We start from the raw sequence: 16,197 nt of genomic DNA, 5'->3' as shown, positions 1-16,197 counted from the left end.
TTATATTATCAGCCTTGGCTTTGTCACTTTATAGGAACATTTCAGAGAAAATATATAAACCTTGTCCTAAGAAAGATGTTAAAGCTAAATGGAAAAAAGAGAGCTCATTCTTTGGTAAGGATCTTTAGTGTCCGACTTTACCACTTGTAATGAGGCAAAGACCATGCTGCTGCATAAACTATAAAAATATGCCCAAAGCCGTCTTTGCCTCTCTGATTTTAATCGGTGGTTGCGTCTTGGTAAGATGCACTAAGATATCCTATTGATGGTACCACAATATCCAGTGGATGAATGTGTATTTCTCCTTCCTGTACAGAACTACACCCCTGCATAACCAGATCATAAAATGGTGTTCTTTCCTGGTATTTTATTCCATGTAACCAGAAGAGGAAAGATAGAGAGATGGATAGATATAGATATTCCCTCTCTCTAGTCCCCCTAGGTAGGTATTGTTAGGTCTACTTTTCCATAGAAAGAACATTTTTTGGTTTACTATCAAAAAAGTTCACCCACCTCCGCTCATCCCTCAAAAGTTTTGGGGTTATCAGTCAAGCGGAGGCTGAGGGAAAAAAGGGGTCCCAAAGCACAAATTCTCCATGCATTTTCCATAGACCTGTTTAGGTGGGGTTTCAGCAAAAAACGGTGAACGAAACTGCACCAACTTCGGCTTGAAGCTAGCTCTTAGTCTATTGATCTTTTTGTGATTTGGTTTAAACCCATTCAGTAGTTTTTGAGAAATTAAGGTAAAAAATAATTGTATATCTGGACGGTTGGGTCCACAAGAGTCTCGGTAGACACTTGTGGAGCGGCCATTTAAAAATAGAGCGTTCTAGTTGGCTGAGGGAGCTTTTTTTTTTTCTTGAGCCGTCTCTGAGCGAGTGCACCGATTGGCTGCCGTCAACATGAGAAAATGATGCTGGCAGCCATTACAGTACTCAGGGACTTAGTCTCCTGTCCTGGAATTAAAAAATATATGTATTGTAAAGGGCAGAGTAGGGATTCCCCGAGACCCTAGGCCCCATGGGAGGGAGGGGGGAACCCGGAGAGAACCTCCAACCTCACCACCAAAAAGAAACCAAATTAGCAAAAGAATGCCACGATCCTGCGGGACTCTCTCACTAGATCGGGGGAGGGGAAAAAGCCAGCCAGCCTGCCTGCCTGCATTTACTATGTTTATTGCCTGTGTATATCTTCTACTTCAGTCCAGGTGCATCCTCCTGTCCCTGGTAAGATTTTGTAGGCTTACAAGCCATGTCTTTAATCAGACCAGTTCATACTGGTTGATGCAGTGGTTCAAACACATGCTTAATCGAGAAAAGGAAGAAGTGGAATTGGTGATGTAAATCATGTAAGTATTTTGAAGTGGGTCAGTAGAAGCGCCGCTTGCTCTGGAGCAACAGTAGAAACTCTGTTTAAGAAGAAATCATTACTGATGGAGGCATTTGAATTGCAATATCTATCTATAATAACACTCATAAAATCTTGATCTGTACTGTACCTGAAACTACATCCTTTATTTGTTTAAACGTTCATTTAATGCTGACTAGTTTGTTTCAGGTTTTTTATGGCATCAATCTTTTGTTGTTCTTGAGTCTGATTAAAAACTGTTGTCCTTAAGCACCATGTGTAATGCTTTCAAGAATACTAATTGTTAAAGTGGTACTGTTAACCTGATATTGACCCTTGTGTTTCTCTTTTTATTTATTTTTATTGTAGTCTGAGAGTGGTGGAGCTTTTAAAGGTTTTAAAGGTTTGGTTTTGCCAACTGGAGGTGGATTTTCTGGATTTGGTGCAAGCACTGGAGTTAAACCGTTATTAGCTAATGGAAATAGTAGCACGTCTAATAACCTATTGTTTACAAATATAAAATCAACCTCCGAAACAAAGATGGCACTTGGTAAGTTGGAACAGTTCTGGTTTGTTATTGTCCAAGTAGTGTGTGTGTGTGTGTGTGTGTGTGTGTGTGTGTGTGTGTGTGTGTGTGTGCAATGCTTAAAACCAACAGAACCAGTGCAACCTTAGCCACATGGCATGTTATATACATAGAAGTAAAGCCATGTTTAGTGTGCTAACCAACTGTCAGCTGGGTGATGGAAATATCCTATTACCTTATGCGGCATCAATCATGCTCTGGCATGTCAACTAAAGCCACAAAATGTACTTTTAGGCTGTATTTTTTTTTTCTTTCAAGTCCTTGTGTCTATGGTTTTTCTTCAATGTGCAAGTATAATCAGGCAAGTATTGAAATCCAGTATGTAGTTAAGTTGTAACCAATCTCTTAGATGCCTACTTTGTATCATGGAACTTTAAAGGTGTCAGATAATCCTCTGTCCTTGAAATGGTAGTCCTTCTTTCCGTGAAATATTTCCCACACCCCTCTTTAGTAGTCAGCAATTTTTATAGATGCCGTAGGTGTTGAAATGTCTGAACACTAGCATGCTTTTTAGTATCCTTTTTTTCTGACATTTTGTTTAGATTTTGGGCATTTGTTTGGAAGCATGACTGTTTTTTAGGTCTCACCTAGTGTTGCTGCGCACATGCGTAGCTCGCTCGGTGAGATTGATTGGTAATGAGAAAAGGGCTTTAAGCCCCGCCCCTTATTTCCATTGGCTGGCGTCACCGTTTATGGTAAACGGTGGCCTGCCATTGAAAATTAGGGTTTTTGGTGGACACCCTTTGGCCTCTGAGCCGGACTCTGTGGCCTGCTTTGCGTCTGTCGCAAAGCAGTTTCTTATCTTTATGGGGGCCATGTGTTAGAAACACATGGCCCCATAAAGACAAGAGAGCCCCATGCTCCGGCTGCAGCGCGGTCCTCCTTTCACTTTCGGGACCGCGCTTGTTAGATTACACCGCTGTGGTTGTAATAAGGACCCGCACTCCTGAGCACAGCCGGGAAACTTCAAAGATACGTGGCTCGAGAAAGGAATTTTAAAATTAACTAAATTCCTCCAGTCTAAAAGGTCACTTCATAGAATTGCAAAATCATTGTTGCAGTGTTTTACCAACAAATGTTTCCAGGTAGCACAAAGCAAAGATATGATTAACCTACTTTCTGCAGCAAACTCCGGCTTTCCATTCCAAGACGGAAGAATTTAGCATGGATAATCGGTTATGGAAACTAAACAGTGACCAATAAACTGCATCTTGTTATCCTGCCAGTTTATTATGCTTTTGTAAGCGTGATTGGCGTTTTTTTATTTTTTATTTAAAGTTTTGGCTGAATGCAATCGGAAACCGGAAGGCATGGAATCTTAAGTGCAACATCGGGTTTTCATAAACATTATGTTGGCAGTGCACGTGAGCGCGTGGGCCCGGGTCAGCAGAGAAGGGATTACTCTCGATCACTTGGAAGCATGCATTGTGCGGCATGGCCTCATGTGACCAGCTTTCATGAATGGCCGGTTTCACTGCTTGCCACGTCATCATCTTTCATTCTATCGGCCTCCTTTGTGCGCGGGAGCACAGGAATCCGGTATCTTTAAACAAAGGAAATTGGATTGTGAGAAAATAACTGTAGGAAGCAGCAGCTCACTGGAAATCTGCACTGTCAGAAGTGGCAGTATCAGCCTGATGACGGATGAGCGCTTTCACTAAAGGATAGACGAGGACACTGGAGGGTTTCCTGGAACTAAGCTAAGATTGACTGAACCACATGCATGCTCGTAAAAATCCAGGCTGGGGTATTGGGGGAGGGGGATTATCTCTCCCAGATTTTGGAGTTATGGTGGCCGCAGAGGAAAGTGTCCTACGGCTCCTCCATCCCCCAGCTTTGGAGTGGAGTGGAAACTTCAGTTTAACCCGTGGCAGAACATGTCTCTCTCCAGCCGTGCTGCACATCCCATAAGTTTACTTCAAGCGCTGCTGTAACTCTGGAGCAAACTCTGTGAGGGCTCCCAGACCTCTTTGTTTTGTCAATTATTTATTTGTGGTTATTGAGGTGTGGAGTCTCTTAAAAATTCGTCTGCTTGTCAAGTGCAGTCAGACGAGCCAGTCAGTAGTGACCTTAACATAAAAATAATTGCTTTTCTCGGCTATTGGCTTTGCCAGTGCTTTTTGCCAATGCTGTTTAGCATTGGGAAATAAAGGCATGATGACTCACGCCAATGTGAATAGGTGGACATCTTGTTTTTGTCTGTTTATTTACTGACCCCAAATGGCAAATGCCATTTGGGTTGGTAAATGACAAACAATGCAAGTTGAGCTACTCAGAAGTATGTTTTGCGTTGCACAGTGACCTACCAGTACAGGGCAGCTGCCGAGTCTGCCCAAAATGTTTTAACTTTTTTCTTTTCTTTTTTTTTTTCTTTTTCTTTTTTTTTTTTTTTTTTAAGGACTGCAAAAAGGCTCGGGCAGCTACAGAGGTGTGGGTTGGGGGAAGCAACTCGGAGTGGGTGGATGCGAGGGAGCAACAAATGTGCTTACGGCTGGGCCTGGGACGCACTAAACAAAAAAAATGTTTAATAAGAGACAGGCACAGGGTGAAACGAGCATTGGCATAGTCAATAGGTCTCGCCTTTGGGACCTTGTAAGTGCTTAGTTATCCAGCACAATATCCTTGGTGCAACAACATCAAGTGGTGGATGGCTAAACACTTATAAGGCCCCAAAGGCGTTCTCCATCTCAAGGTTGTTCTGAGAGAGGTAGTCCTCTCACTCCAGGTTTTCAGGCAAGTCTGAAAAGAATTACAAGAAGGTGAAACACGGCTCCTCCACTTCTCGGGTCTCATCAGGAGAACACATGCAGATGTCCAAGTACCTCCAGGTCTCTGTCCTCTACTTCAGAACCGTTCCTTGCTCTAGTCTTGACCCAGCCCAAATTCAGAGGGCCATCGGTGACACATCCGCAGATTCATGGCTTCAAGGAGCTATGTTGCAGAACTTTGGTACCCTTCCATGGGGCCCGGAGGCACACTGAGGGATCTGAATCATGCTGGCATCGTCCCAGACTGCGCCTCTCGACCCCGTTACAGCTCTGACTGACACCTGTGGCAAGGACTGTGCCTGGACCCCATATGTAGATGCCATGGGAGAAAGACCTCGTAGTCCTCTCGGACTCTGAAACAAATCCTCCGAGACTGCTTTCAAACTCGTGCCAATCTCAACCACTAGTACAACCCTAATCTGATTTGTATACGTGTCCATTGCATCACAGATTTATAGATCCGGAGCCACAATGGCGGCAATGTCTCATCTATATGACTACAAGAAGCTATTTCTAACCTTCCAAGAGGCCAATGGACTTGATAACCTCGCATGACACATGCCTCACCTCCCCACGTAGCCCCTCTATGGAGCAGCCTGCCTCGTTTGCCATAGTGATTAAAAGGGTGGCAGAAGTCCTTGACCTTCAGCTCCCCTTGGTGGAGGTAAAAACTAATGTACCCATGTAGGTGCTGCTTCCCAGGCTGAGCTCTTCATTACCACTCCTCCCTTTTAATGAGGCTTTAGTGGACAAGCTAAGTCACCTAGACAAATCCAACTTCTAAATAACCAGGATACACAGACCAGCTCTGGAGGACCATCTTAACCCCTCCTTCAGTACCTAATACCGGAGTGCCTCATGGTTCAGCCCTCCACTAGTAGGTTAAAGCCAAATGTGTTCCCAGCCATCCTGCAACAGTCAAAATACAAGAAGGCATTCAGAAATTGAATGTTGTTTGCTACGCTTGGCCTCGGGTCCATAAACTCAAGTTGCAACCTGGGGTGTTATTCGCGTGTGGTGTTGGATATGGTGGTTGATATTTTGCCTGCAGTCCCAGATGACCTTCTTGCCAACCTCCAACAAATAATTTGGGATGGCAAGATGCAGCAAAGTATGTAATTTGGTAGGGCCTGCACATTACAGACTACCTTGGTTGGGCAGTTGGTAGCAGTATGGTGCTTCTAAACCATGCCTCTATACATTCTACTTGTTTTTCAAGTGATGTCCAACAATTGCTCATGGACATGTCCTTTGATGGCATCCATCCCTTTGGTGACAAGGCGCACTCTGTGTTGGAGCACTTTAAGGAAAGCAAGGCGACAGCATATTCTCTTGGCCTACCACCTCCAGCACAGCTGTTTTCGTAGTTTTGGAGGGGGCTTATACCAGAGATCACAACAAACCCTGCCTTTGCTGCAACAGTCCTTTCAAGACCAAGGTTAGGTATGTGGCTGGCCACATCCAAGCGCACAGGGGCAACAAACCAGCCCCCCCCTGCTGCAACACCACTTTGTTTTAACCTTGGCTGCGCCCTGCCACCCAGCAGGTGTCAGGATAAGTTATTTCCTTCATAGGTGGCAAATCATCACATCGGACAGATGGGTGTTTTAAATTGTGCAAAACAGTTTCATCCTATCCTTTTTTTTTTTTTTAGGTCTCGTGTGCACACCCCTCTCGTCCTACCCGGCGCAGCGGCGGTAGACGCTCTCGGGGAACTCACTCCTGGCCCCGGGCCGGCTTCGAGAAGCCGCTAAAGCGGATAGTTCGAAGCGCTATATCAGCACACCTGCAGGCCTGGCGCTGCATATCACAGCAACAGACAACTGGCAGGGCTGCTTTCACAGCGCCTAGTGATTAACACTTTATGCTGCGAATGGCTTTATGGACTGAACGCCTTCGACAGAAATCTGAGCTAAACGTGCTCGCCACAGACCCCAATCTATGTTCAGGATTAATGTTCTTTACACTCACTGGCATGTTATCACTGGCAGGGCGGCCCAGAGCGTTGAGCGCTCGCTGCTGACAAACTCTGTGTTCTGAAGGTTATGGTGCTGAATGCTGACAGCAGACTCAGCCGTTCATCCTTCTGAGATAGGTACATTAAGTGCCATAAATTAAGCAGCAGTAATAACGTATGCTATTTACAGCACTTAGAATGAAGACATTGGTTATAAGTGAGGTTGCTCAGTGGCTTAACGCACCTGCTCGAGATATGGATGTTTAATCTATGGGTCACGTGTGTATTCCAGAAAGACATGTGTGGAATAATCAACATTCTGAAGAAGGATGTGAGTAACCTGCAGGTCAACTCTCAACTGGGTTTTAGAAGTGCAAGTACAAAAAAACTAGAAGACTTTTTTTTATGTTAAAATCTTTTTTTAATCAGGTTTTTCAGTTGTATGTCTTCTTCGTTTGTATAAAGGTATCAAAAATGCTTAACACTTTTTATTATAACTTTTCAACATAATGCACGGCAGCCACAATGCTCTACAACATGGCCAAGAGTTCTGGCTAAACACATGGTCCCAAAGGCGAGGCCTATTGTCTATGTCTATGCCAATGCCAATGCTTGTCTTCTTTTCTTTTGGGGTTTCCACCCTTTCGAACCTACTACCTACACCACAATGGCTTCCAGAAGACCACTTGTCCATTCTTCAAAGAGCAGTTCAAGCTGTCTTGGAGAAGGGAGCCATAGAGGAGATACCAACATTAGAGGTCCCGATCGGCTGCTACAATTCTGGTACCATTGAGAACGAGGTCTGTCCTATTTTGGGCTTCTACCATGTGAATGTTTTCCTCCAGACGGACAAGTTCAAGATTCTCATCTTGGCCCAAGTTCTCTCTGTGCTGGATCCAGGTGGCTGAATGGTTGCGGGATGCTTATTTACACATTCCCGTCATGCAGTCCAACAGAGGTTACCTGTCGTTTCAGGTAGGCCAGAAACATTTTCAGTTTGCGGTGTTCCTTTTCGACCTTATCAGTACCCCTCTCGTGTTTACCAAAGTGTTGATGGTGTCATTGCCCATCTTCAGAGATTGTAAATACCAGCCCTCCTGTCCCTTAATAACTGGTTGCTGAAGGCGGGCATGCCTCAGCCGTCAGCCATCTCCAGATGGGTCACTGATATTCGAGACTTCACTGACCTTATCATGAGTGATGTAATATGTGAGGTCATGTGCATTGCAGGGGCGCAAGTTATACGCCCCTGCATTATTTAAGCCTCAGGGAGGTGGCCCCCCAAGTATTCTTTAACAAAGCCCTGGTGGGGGGGGGGGGGGCAGGCCCTGGGGCGGGAGGGGTCCAAGAGGGGGCTCCCCAAACACATTTATAATTTTTTTTTTTTTAAACCCCTGAGAGGTGGTGGGCAGCGGGGGAGGCCAAATGGGGCACCCTGAATTTTTTTAATAATAAGCCTCTGGGGGTGAAGGGGGCATCAATGCGCACTCCACCCCTCCCTTTATTATTTGAATGTCCAGAGATCTGGCCCAACCGGGGGCCGATTTAATAACCGGTGCCTGTGCTTTTTATTTTATTTTTTTAATGCTTTTTGGGCCCTGGGGTTGGTGAGGACGCTGAGGGACTAGGGGTATCGGGATGTTTCTACCCTGTCATAGTTTCTGTGTCTGTTCAAGCCGAGTCACAAGATGGCTACCGACACATCCTGGTATGAAATGTTGGCAGCCAATCTGATCTCGGCACGAGATCGGGAGGAGTTACGGATCCTCTAAATCTACAGATCTACAACTGGAAATGTCTTTAAATAACTGCATCTTCTGAAGGGATTTACTCAAAATCACAAAAAGGCACTTCCCTGAACCAACATCTGCCTTCCTGGGAAAACCCCACCCCCACTTGACGGATCATCCTGAAACGTTCCCTGCACAATAAGAATCACATTGTTTGGGGAAAATGTAATGATGATTCGTCAAACGAGGCTAGCGATATAGGCAGTTAAAAAAAAAAAAAAAAAAAAATTCCCATTGAAACTACATCCTAACTCTAAATACGGTAATATATAAAATAAAAGTTTTCGGTTCAAACAAAGTAATTCATGCATTGTAAAGGTCGATGCATGGTTATCTCCTACATATGTTAGCCAGCTATTCTCAGATGAAATGTCACCAAAGAGATCGATCGTATATTCAGGCCCTTCTAGAAGAAACAAGGGGGCATATTTTTTAACTACAATTGACCAAAACAGCTAATGGTTGTACATTTTTGCTCTGAGATTGATGCACTTTCGTATCACATAAACAAGCGCTTTACTGCAGTGCCGAATAGGGAGCCTCCGTAAGATTCTCTCATTGCAGGCTGCTTTCTTTACAGAGACTCCTAGGCAGGATTCTGTAAAAAGAAATGTAGAAATGCAGCAGAGTTTAGGGCATGTAATAAAGTTTTGAGATGCGTCTCCACGAAGAAGTCCACAAGAAAGTGTGTTTTATCTAGCCCTGGATGTGAGAATTCACAACAGTTGCTCTAGCTTGATCAGAGATTATTTGATGGCAGTGTTGAAGCCTACAAGAGTTATTCCTGTGAATATTGTGCCATTCCTTGACCTATGCCTTGCTATTCGGGCTTACATTCTGTGCAGCTAACCCTAGACTATATGTAAACAAGCATTTGCAATGCAATAGGTCTCGCATTTGCGAGAGCTTGAGCTATTGGCGTTGTAAATGACAATTCCTTTTATTTATGTGTTTTGAAAATTCGCAAGTGGTGCATAAACACGCACTTTGTACTTATAGTTCTTGCTTAGGAGAAGCAAGACTGGTAGTAATGCAGGCGCAGTTACTGCCAGCCTTCATTCTTCTAAGGAACCACAAATGCGAGGCCTAGTGTATTGCAAACGCTTGTTTATGTCCCATTCGGAAATGCAATAAAAGCCTAGAGGAGTCAGAAAAACCCACCCCTTTGCGCTCCTCTGCAGAATTTGTGGAAAGTATGGAAGGGTGCTGGTGTTTCTTGTGGCACCCCATAGAAAAACGCCTATGGCTTCTTCTGTGAAGCAGCAGGAGAGGCTGAGAAACAGTTTACAAATTAAGTCCTAGAAAATAATACATACACTACTGACCTGGTTGGGGTTAAAACAGTGTTTATGAACTACTGCTGTCCTTTTGTAGCCATTGGGTTAAGCAACTGTTATTGCTGCAACAAAGTCAATTACCACAATGCAATGAATTTATACAGGGAAATTGAAAACCTGACAGCCTGCCTGCAGAGAGTGCCCAACTATGTTGGCCTCTTTTAAAGAAGTTAACGGAACTTGTAACAACCCTTTCATGAGCCAAGAAACTCATTTGAACAGGAACGGTTCGTGTGGTGTGTGTCGGCTCGGCTAATCAGCCTAAATGGGCATTGGGAATGAGACAGACAGTCGATCAGTACTATGGAAGTGCCATGCCTAAATTCTGACCTACAGCTGCAATATAAATGAGATTGACTTCATAAGTAGTTTTATGGATTTATTTATGAGCCAATGCAACAAGAAGGGGTAATTAGCCCCTGAGCATATACTACGTCTGCAATTAATTTTACCTCTAAAGAGTAGAATAGTCCAGAAGGTAAAAGGCGAGCTTTTAGTTACTCTAAAACTCACTGGAACCGCCCCGGGTCGCTGACTAGATCTAGTGAGAGTGACTCAACGGGACTCTCAAAGCACCCCTGCACATTCAAACCAAGATGCTTTGGGCAGTGGTTGGAGCATGCACTGTGGATTACCCGTACCTGATTATCTCTAAAGCCTCTGAATACACGCAACCGGACTTTTTATTTTGAATTTATGTAAACTGTACGACAAATAAGACAGACAGGCCAACATTAGCCATAACAAATGTTCAGTCCTGTTCAGCACAGCTCCATGTTAATTTCTGCTTTTGGCCTGGTGCCAGTTTTTCCTATTACTTAGTCATACGCACAGGTGCACTAGCACACCCAAAAAAAAAAATCAATCGCTAACTAAGCACTGATGAAAGATGAAAAGCTAAAGAGTTTATGCTTTGCTGGAATTCTCTCTATGAGGTGCCCCACACATGTGATTGCTCACAGCCATTGCCCATCACTGGAATGGGATGCAGGCGCAGTTCATACTTTCAAGGCACACGTCTCCGTGACTCGCACTCTGATGGCTGAACGCTGCCAAACACGAGACCCAAAAAGGGGCATTCTCCATGTTTTCGACCAACATGCAAGGTCAGTCCTGCAAAGCAAGTGAAAGGGGCACTTCTGGAGCAAATACTTAGGAGGGAATGTTGGTTTAATAACCACATCTTGCCTTGTGCATTCCCTGTTGCTCCACCACGCCCATCTGAGCGCTGGTCATTTCACAATCCAGACCCTCCCTTTTCTCGGTACAATTAGTATGCGTGACAAGGCCTTACGTCGGGTCCAGCCATGCGGCTTGCGTAATGAATTAAGGCGTGTTACAGTCTGCTAAATGGCCTACCAATTTCATTCACCGTTTAACAAATCAACATGATTCTCGCTCTCCCAACGCCCTACATCTTCGAGTGGCATTTCACAAACAATTAAGTGGTACTGGCTGAATGCTAACTCTGTTCTCGAGCCGCTTAAAGTAAAAAAGCATTGGCAAAGACAAAAAGCATGGCGTTAATGAGAGGATATGCACACAGCATTTCTTCAGAAGTACGTGTGACATGTTAAAGCCAAACTTACTGGATTTGATGAGGGTTGTTTAGGATTGTATATGAAGGGCTCTCAGCAGGCAAAAGCGACGTGTATTTATTGGTAACAGTGTCCTGCAGATCGGGGTGCTGTGTAGGCAGACCTAAAGAGTTTCTCAGAGTTTCTATAACTATTAACCTCCTCACTTTCGTCGATAACTTAATGCATTCACGCAACTGTCTACAAAGCCACGGATAATCATATTGCATTTGGTGACGTAATAACTGGATCCGCTTCAAGTACGTATACAGGAGGATTCTTAAACCTCACAAGTCGGCGATCAGCCACATTTTAAGGACTTTACAATCGTTTCTTTTCAAAAGGGTATGGCAACATTTTAAGTTGAGAACTCTACCGGCACATATGCATTTTCCGAGTTTGTCTTAATTATGCGGCTCCCTAATTAGTACACAGAGAGTAGAAGAAGGAACACAAAAGTCAGCGTTGTGGAAGGCAGAAGACGATGCACTCGCAGCGTGTACTGAATCTACAGCTCTGAGGGGCGTCAGCCAGCCCCGCGCAATAGAGGCCCTGTGTTTAGGATCATTAACATGTACAGTGTCAGGTGCGAGATACGTGGCCCTGACCCATCCCCGTAATGAAAAGCGATACAGAGTTTGCTAATTTAGATGAAGCCGCAAACAGTGCACCTACCTTGGAAGTGCGCGCCGAGTCGGAGGAATAAAGGCCTCCTGGGTTGGAGGAATGCTGCCGTTCTATCGCGAACACGGGGAGCGCGTCTTAAATAAATAAACAAACGCAGCGTGGGAAACAGATGGCACACTGCAGTTAATTAAAACAAGTGCGAGTTGCGGACGAAAACTGTACTTAGGCGCCGCTGCTTTGGAACTACACGGAAGTAACTGGAGGATGAACAGCCAACAGAAAGCAGGAACACAACACAATGCCTCAGGTAAACCAATCACAAGCGGAAAAACAAATTAGACTAAGTTTCAGCCAACATACAGATTACTTTAGGTCTCACTGAGACAGTGCATGCAGCGCATGCACTGCCAAACGCGAGACCTAAAAATTACTTGCAAAGTGGTGTGTTCCTAGATCAATACAAAGAGCTGTGGGCTTTAATGGTAAAAGTTGAAAAAAGCAAGAGTAAAATTGCAGTCCGATTAAAGTGACTGTGTAGTGAGATGGGACGACTAGTAGTCCATGGTGTCCATTTTAATTCTTGTTGCCTAAGCATGCACTGTGAATTATACATTTTGAAAGAATTACTTTTTATTCCTGTTTACAATGTTTTAATATCTTTCAAAAGTATATTTAATGGGTATTTATTTTATTTTTCAGCACGATCCCTTACTACTAACGGTACTACCTCAACATTGGTTGAAGAAAATGCTGGCTGTACAAGAACTAATGGTGAAAGGCAACAGGCTGCAAATCCTCCCTGTTATGAAAGAAAAAACAGCAACAGTAATGATTACAACAAACAGTTGGCCGCTTTGAACTGCTCTGTACGGGACTGGATAGTGAAACATGTGGACACAAATCCACTTTGTGATCTTACACCTATTTTCAGAGACTATGAAAAATATTTGGCAAGTATTGATCAAAAATATGGAAGCAGTACTGAAAGTGGTTCTGAAAGTGATGGTGGTAACCAGTCTATCAAGGCAAAATCAGTTGCTGCATTTGGCACATCTCAGACTGAGCAGGGGTCAACTTTTTCATTCAGCAAAGAAAATTCTTCAACCAAACAATGTCAACCAATACCTGAGAAGAAAGCAGAGTGTTTAGGAACATCATCAAAGATTTCATTTAACTTTGGCCAGAAAATTGACAGTTCAGTTTTGAGTTCACTTGCTTCTGGTCCTCCAACTCCTTTCTCCTTCTCATCAGGGGATCAACCTGAACCGGTCACTCCAAAGTTTTCAATGAAAGTCCCAGGATCTCAAGGCGAGAGTAGTACCGTTGATCAGGGTAACTATAAATGTATACATTTGATTTGAAATCCAAGTAAATGGTTTGCCATTCCAGATGTGTCCAAGATGGCTTTAAAATGATTTTTTATACACTTTGCAAATGTTGAACAGCCGCTGCACTTTTTTAATAACACTGACGAATAGTATCACCATATTACTGTTATCTTGCTTTATGTTCCCAATTGCTAAAAAGTAGGACCAGAAATATTAGCATGAAGCTTTGAAGGAAGTAATCTAAACCAGTACCGTAATGTAAGATCCCTGTTTTATAGAGAAACTTAATTGCCGCCCATATGTCCTCGGGGCACCTTGCTTGTAATATTTCCACTTCAACCAAGCAAAGGTTTGGAACTTGTCACTGGTTAAAATTTTGACTTGTAGCTGCTGCTGGCAATTTCAGTACCTGCCTTTGTTGCAGAGAAAGTGCATCCAGTCATCTGCTGTCGGACATGTGCAACGGTAACTGGGTGTTAGTTTTATTGCCAGTTACAAGCTATGTAACATGGAGGTCCAGCTTCTCAAAGTATGTAAGCCTTAAGTCCCGGAGACCATCTCTAGTTCAAAAGAATGCAGTATGTAATGAACAAAGATAGCTGTCCGAGAACAATGGTGCTACCCTATTTCTGGCTTTTTTGTGCACTTTTGCAGGTGCAGCTCTGAACCTTCAACACTCCCTCCCCGTCTTGTCAGCCTGTAGCAGGAGGGGAGAAACTACTTTTGTAAGACTTTCTCTTACTTAAAATCGGATAACTTCCAAGGGACTCTGACAACTGTAGGTTAGGTTTGTCTGTTATCCATTTTTAACTTTAAGTATCTGTGACCGGAAGATTAACAAGTATTATTTGAATGCTACCAATATTCCTTGTTATGCAACAGGTGTGTTTTTTTTTTTTTTTTTTTTTTTTTTAAGAAGGCGATAGTTGAAATGATGATCGTCAATTAATGTTTATTCGGTTTGTGACACAAGCCATAAAAGATATTGTGTAAAAATATGCTAAAACGCATAAATTCTTTATATAAAACATTAAAACGTGGAATGATCACATATACACAAGTTAAGAGTTACAATTAGTGTATTTTGCCTCTCCTGATGGCCATCGCTCCAAAACTCACTACAGGTAGACAATAATTCTAATAATTGGAGGAAAATAAGTGGCAGTCTATATTGTGTAAAAATGTAATGTTTTTGAAAACCTGACCTATGGATTTTATCAAGTTGCAGAAAAACAAAGTGCTGAGTACTTTGTTTAGAGCAGCCACCACATGCGAAAATTAAGTTGCTCCTTTGCCACTGACCTGTCTCATGGCAATCAATCAAAATAAGTCAAATAAAATGTTTAATCTGAAATAAGTCAGTATGATGGTTTGACGCTGTCACAAGATATGGCTGAATGCCCACAATAGTCCGTAATAAAATGTGGCGACAGACTCTAGCTTTTCTAGATTCTCTGTGATCTCTCTTCATCTATCACTTTATTTAGCAGACATTTTAATTTTGAATATAAATAGACGGTGGAAGGAACTTCAAAATACAGAGATTCATCAAGAAATGTCAACGGTTTAAAAAACAAATCAAGCCAAAGAATCTTAAAAACCTAATCGAAGGATAAACAGTCCAATATGAGTGTAGCCTCTGATTTAAACCAGACGGAAAGCCACAACTATGTATGTTATGTTTTTATGGTGTCTTCAATATGCGCCTGAACGACTTCTTTATAACACATTTGGGAAATAGAAGTAGTAGTACTTTGGGGAATGGCTACCAGTTTCCTTAAAGGAATTTTCTTCCTTTTGTAATTCACCATCCACAATATAACCCCATAGACTTGCACCATAAGTTGCAGCTGATAGTTTTATAAATAGTGCACATCTCCTTGGTATGTTTGGATCCCAGCTAAGTTGCAAATCTAAATAGTGACTGTGGTTTGGGAAATTGTATCTTATTTTCCGTAAGTGCACCCAATTTCCTGTGGATTCAAATTGTATACCCAAGTATGAGATGATATCCGCTCTAGCGATCTCAACAACATTTTATGAATGAGGGCGTATTTTGGCTCCTTCTTGACTACAGATCATTGTAAAAGGTTTCCTTAACCTTAAATTTAAATCTTATTGTTCCCTAAAAAAGTAAATGCATCTAAAATCTTTTGTAAACCATTAGCTGTTCTAGGCATCAAAATAGCGTTGTCCCCATACAAGGTGAGAATCGAGTGGCTAACAATCAATGTCATGTTGGAGCATTCTTTCACTTGGCATTTTTCTAGACCATTAATCAATGGGGTAAATTATAAAGGGGGCCGGAACACACCCTTGACTGATACATTTTTTTTAACCATAAACGGATTTGTACCGTCCTGTTGGGCATGTAATTAACTTTAGAAGTGGCATTCTCTTACAGTTGGTATAAGAGATTGATAATGGATTCATCTAGTCCTAAGGACTTCTTGTATGCCACAGTTTGGCGTGAATCGCAGTCTAATGCATTTATGAGGTTAATAAAACTCAAATGTAAAAAGCCCTTCTTGGCCCTGGTGTATTTTTCAATAAAAAGATTCAACCCAAATTGTGTGTCGGACAAAACTGGAATCTTCCTTGCCCCATGCTTCCAATTACTCTAGTAAAGTTCTTCCTAGCAATTTAACTGAGGAGTCAGTCAAGCGATTACACGTTGGGTCTGTATCTTCCTTTAAAAAAAGCAAATGGGGATAATTATTGATTTGAACCAAGTAGAAGGAAATTCCCCACCCCCTACGGACATTAAGACATTGGTTCATCGATGCCCAGACTGTTCTCCTTTTCTTATAAATGTCCAAAGGTACACCATCTGGACCTGCCTCCTTCCCAAGGCTGCTCTTCAGGGTTGAACAGTCATTA

At 42.8% G+C, this 16,197-nt stretch overlaps 1 protein-coding gene across 1 annotated transcript in view; it reads left to right on the top strand.

The window, feature by feature from the left end:
• The window catches only part of NUP50 (nucleoporin 50), a 63,817-nt gene that overhangs the window by 26,311 nt on the left and 21,309 nt on the right, over window positions 1–16,197 (top strand). Inside the window, exons 4-5 of the mRNA XM_085652437.1 lie at window positions 1,717–1,897; window positions 12,689–13,321. Of these exons, the coding sequence (XP_085508563.1) occupies window positions 1,717–1,897; window positions 12,689–13,321 (814 nt within the window). The remainder of the gene's footprint in view (window positions 1–1,716; window positions 1,898–12,688; window positions 13,322–16,197) is intronic.

Source organism: Triturus cristatus, chromosome 4_1 (assembly GCF_964204655.1).
Source record: "Triturus cristatus chromosome 4_1, aTriCri1.1, whole genome shotgun sequence".
Classification (NCBI taxonomy): Eukaryota; Metazoa; Chordata; class Amphibia; order Caudata; family Salamandridae; genus Triturus; species Triturus cristatus.
The sequence above is the reverse complement of the archived record's forward strand: the minus strand, read 5'-3'. Positions and strand labels throughout refer to the sequence as shown.